Here is a 4803-nt window from a genome sequence, read left to right on the forward strand (position 1 = left end):
TGTGAGCTATTACGCGAAGAAAGTTTAAATCGCTTTCTTTAAATTAGATTTAACGTAATTTCGGTTGTATAATACCCGACACTTTCAAACGTTTTTTTTTATATTCGAACTCTATACCGCGAACACTTCTGACACCATGTTTTGTATATGGTTCAGAGCAAAGAGAGGGATGCTTCTGTTCGATACAAAGAGCTTTATTTAACTGAACTTCAGTCTAGTTATATGGTGAATATGGTGAATACAAATATTATATGAAGTGTGAATAAAAGGGTGTTGCAAAATGAATAGATGACTAAAACTAATATAACAGAATTAAAACAAAATTTTCATATTCCTCAACAATTTTCCTCCTGCTAAAAAAAGTTAGCGGTTTTTTTAGCGGTGCATAAATTTAGCGGAAGCTAACAAAAACGCTAATGGTTTTAAAAATTAGCGAAACCACTAACCGCTAATCAAAATGTTAGCTGAGCTAATTAGCTGTTAGCGGATTAGCGGAAATGTGCCCACCTCTGGAAACTCGTAACGGCTACACACCTAAACCTGACATGTGTAGGGACGAGGGAGGGGATCTAATCACAAACAAGCGCGAGGTGGTCGACAAGTGGAAGCAGTATTTCGATGAGCACCTCAACGGCGATATAGCAGCAGGAGACGCAATGGAAGTTAACCTCGGAGTCCCTATAAACGAGAACAGCGTGCCGATCGGGATCTTGAAGAAATCCGGCGAGAAATCGATCAGCTGAAGAATAGTAGAGCCGTCGGAAAGGACTGACCCCCGGCAGGACTCTACAAAAATAACCAAGAACCGCTGGCAACGGCACTTCTCTGGATAATTTCAAGGATTTTGGAGGAGGAAAAACTATCGGAGGAGTAAATGGAAGGTGTAGTCTGTCCCGTCTACGAAAGGGGTGACTGGCAAGATTGCTGTAACTATCGCGGTATTACGCTGACCAACGCTGACGGCAAGATGCTCTCCCAGATTTTGTTGCGTCGTCGTTCCCCAATTGCCAGAGAATTCGCAGGGCAGTATCAGGCGGGCTATATGGAGGCCGTGCTACTACGGATCAAATTTTTACCCTCTGTCAAATCCTCCAGAAATGTCGGGAGTACATTGCACGCATAATATTTTCGTGGATTTCAGCAGCATTTGATACAGTTGAACGCGAACAGCTATAGCAGATAATGTACGAGTACGGTTTTGCTACATGCGCATTTCGGGGACACTCTCGAATTCTCTCGAATCGCGCAGAGGGTTGCGGCAAGAGGATGGACTGTCACGTATGTTCTTCAATATTCGCCATTGAAGGTGTGATCCGGTGAGCGGGCATCGAAACTAGAGGAACAATCTTCAACAAGAGTAGCCAACTCATAAGCTTCGCAGACAACCTCAACATCATAACTAGGAACCTTGGGACGGCGGAGGCAATCTGCGCCATATTAAAAATGGAGCCTATGAGGATAGGGTTGCAAATCAATACGTCGAAAACCAAATATATGGTAGGAAGAGGCTCTAGAGAAAGCAACTTTTGCCTCCCACGGACAGTGACTATTGACGGCGGTGAACTGGAAGCGGTTGATGAATTCGTATATTTGGGATCTCTGGTCAGCGTCGACAATAATACGGGCAAGGACGCGTACAAGCTGTAAATCGAACCTACTTTTTCCTCCACAAGACGCTTCGATCAAGAAGTATTCGCCACCGTGCAAAGCTGACGATGTACAAAATGCTAATCAGACCGGTAGTTCTCTACGGGCTTGTGACAGTAACTTTGTTTACGGAAGACATAGATGCACTTGCGTATTTGAACGAAAGGTGTTGCGGAGTATTTTTGGCGGAGTACAAACGGATAGCGGAGAGTGGCGTAGGCGTATGAACCACGAATTGGGTATTTTAATTTTTCCAAAAAAGTGGATTTTTCTATCTCATTTGATAGCCCGTCGTTTCCTGAATCTAGCAGTTCTTTTTATATTTCAATTAAGTCAATATTCGATTAAAAAATTAATAAATTTCAAAACTAGAATGATTTGCTGTTTGACAGATATCAACCAAGCCGATTGATTGACTTGATGTCAGAAGTTCTCTCCCTCTCTTCTATCTCTCTGATAGAGCTCTTCATTTTAACCGAGCTTTTAAAGCTCTCATATGAAACCTGTATCGTTCGATGACCATAGTGTATCTATTCACTGTGTTGTCTAAGACGAGCTAAAAAGAAAAGTGGTTTACTTGTAAGCTATCGTCTTATTCCAAAATTTTTTTTCAAATATAAAAAAAATGTTTTTTCATTACTTCCATTAGTCAAATTCGGAAAAGTCTTCATGTAGCGATTGAATGGCATCATATCTTGTCAGAATATGCGGAAATGTATATACCACTAAAATACCCAATTGCAGGCACTATTTGGATAGATTCCCTTCGTACACCTGGCGAAAATTTGGAGACTACGATGGGCCGGCCACGTCGCAAGGATGCCGGACTGTGTATGTACAGTAAAATCCGTTCTTTTCAAGAACCACAGCGGCACCAGAAATAGAGGGGCCTAACGTGTTAGATGGCTCGACCAGATTGAAGCCTACTTGGGTGTGTCGAGACGCTCTACGAATTGACGAAGAGTGGCCCAGGAACGAGTATAACGTAGGGGAATTCTTGATACGGTAAGAGCCACCCCGGCTCTCGGCTGGAAAAGTAAATAAGTAGTACGTAAGTAAGTAAGTAAGTAAGTAAGTGAGCCAGTAAGCAAATAAGTAAGTAAGGGTGGCCGTATCCACCTATTACGGTGATTAGTGCGTCCAAAAAATAAAGTGTCTTCACACACGTTGGTTGTAGAAAGCAGTGAAATGAGCAACTTTGTTGAATACAATATCTTTCTATCTCTAACTGTTGGTGAAGTACTTAAAAATCAATTTTAATCAATAAGACGTATATTCAATGAGTTATAAAATACTCTATCAAAAAGTAACAAACATTTCAATTGATTCCGAGGTTGCTTCAGAGTGCTGTTAATGGAAGTTTTTGTTTTTTTTTGTAGGCAAAATATATTGCTTTCCTCTAAAAGTTTTTTGATTTGCCAGAAGTTAGCCGAAATTGAAAAAAAAATTTGATTTGATTTGACATTTGAAAACAATCAAAAAATCTTGTGCAAAATTATTAAGTAGAACTGATTTTTGAGCTTTGTTTTTTAAACCATTCAACCAAAGAGCTGCATTAAAGTATCATGAATAAAAGATTCGGAGGATCCGATGACTGTCGGTTCCAGCACCAGGCGTAAAATCGTAACTAAGTCTTAGTTACATGCTGCGATCCAGTCATTAAACAAAATGTTAGGTCAAGGCTCTTTGCAACGTGCTGGCTAATGTTCCAAATGTCGTTGCACGTCTACTTGAGATTGCCTTTAGAAACATCGCGGGTGGTGAAATTAAACACGCTTTTCGCATTTGTCATCCCAACACTTCCGTCGCGTTTAGCCAAGATTGTTTCTGCTTCTCGCAAACAAGCATAGTTAAAGATATAGCTTTGCTAGATTCTGCGCAATGTAACTTTTCAGTTGTCTTTAACTGAATATTCCTTTTTATTAAATATCCACACAGTTACTTATATGAAAACAACTCAAGTACAAATACCTAACAATGATTTATAGTACAATCACATAATAGTTATCCATCGTTTAGAGGGTGTTAACGCAATGGTTTGTCTTTCAAAAAGCTGCTCGTTCCAAGGCAGTCAGCTGCTGCGTCAGTCGTTCCTCTTTCGCTTTTCGAATGTTGAAGTTTTTTCGTGTCTCAATAAAGTTATTTAGGAATGTGGATACGTCTGTATCACCGGCTAGGAATTTCTGAGCTTCCTCATCGCTCTTAGCATCAGCTGTGGACACCGCAATTTGAAGTAACTCCTTGATATGTTGAGGGGAGAAATCTTCTGCTTTGCGTTGATACATTTGATTCGATGCATCGTATCTTTCGCCTAGCTCTTTAAAATCTAGCAGCAGCTTATCTAACCGCTGTCTTTGCTCTTCTATCAGCAGTTTTTTAGCAACGTTATCGGACGCTAACGTTTCAATCTGACTCATTAAATAATTCATTTCATTGCTTTGCTTCTGAACGAAGCTAATTTTTTCAATAAAATCTTCTCGATAATCCTCGTCGTTGTTCAGCCGCGTAAGTTCATCGATTTGCAGTGCACAGAGCCCAAATGAGTCCTGCTCTGCGACTGGAGAAGCAATATTTCGAGAGTCTGTGCAGTTTTCCTGATTACTTTCAGTACGATTGTGCTGTGGTGCACACGACGAGCTATCATTTAGTACTGAAGGCGGATGCTTTTCGAACTCTCGGCCAATTGCCTGCACGACCCGACCTAGGTCTGAATGAATAGTATACTGGAAGACCAAATAGAAATAAGTTGATGGTTCAATATAACTTCACGCTGCCATACTTACATTGAGGATTCCGGGTGCATTCTCTATAACACCAGTGGTGGCGTTTACCCACGGGTGATTCAGTATTGGACTAACGATCAACGTTGGCTTTTCGTTAGGAAATCCTGGTCCTAAAATGATGTTGATGGCAATCTCGCGTCCACCCGAGTCAAAGTTAACTAAATATTCCTCGTTTTCAACAACTTCCTGGACACTGCGTTAAGTAAGAATTGATTTTCATCAACAAATGCCCCATGATTTGATAAAATACTTACTTCAAATTAAAAATTTTAAGTGTGTCAATCTGTCGCTTCCTCATTCTGACTGGTAATGCGCTCAAATCGTATGAAACCCAAATTTAAGTGCTTTCGAGTAGGTCATTTGAAATTTGATT

At 40.5% G+C, this 4803-nt stretch overlaps 1 protein-coding gene across 1 annotated transcript; it reads right to left on the reverse strand.

Annotated features, from left to right (window-relative positions):
- Positions 1 to 3552: 3552 nt before the first annotated feature.
- LOC128743245 (vacuolar protein sorting-associated protein 37A) lies at positions 3553 to 4803 on the reverse strand. Its single transcript, XM_053839790.1, has 3 exons — positions 4685 to 4803; positions 4431 to 4623; positions 3553 to 4370 (listed from the first exon to the last, which is right to left on the reverse strand). The coding sequence occupies exons 1-3, from the start codon at positions 4726 to 4728 to the stop codon at positions 3693 to 3695; spliced, it is 915 nt and encodes a 304-aa protein (XP_053695765.1). The 5' UTR covers positions 4729 to 4803; the 3' UTR covers positions 3553 to 3692.

The sequence above is a fragment of the Sabethes cyaneus genome, chromosome 3 (genome assembly GCF_943734655.1).
Source record: "Sabethes cyaneus chromosome 3, idSabCyanKW18_F2, whole genome shotgun sequence".
Classification (NCBI taxonomy): domain Eukaryota; kingdom Metazoa; phylum Arthropoda; class Insecta; order Diptera; family Culicidae; genus Sabethes; species Sabethes cyaneus.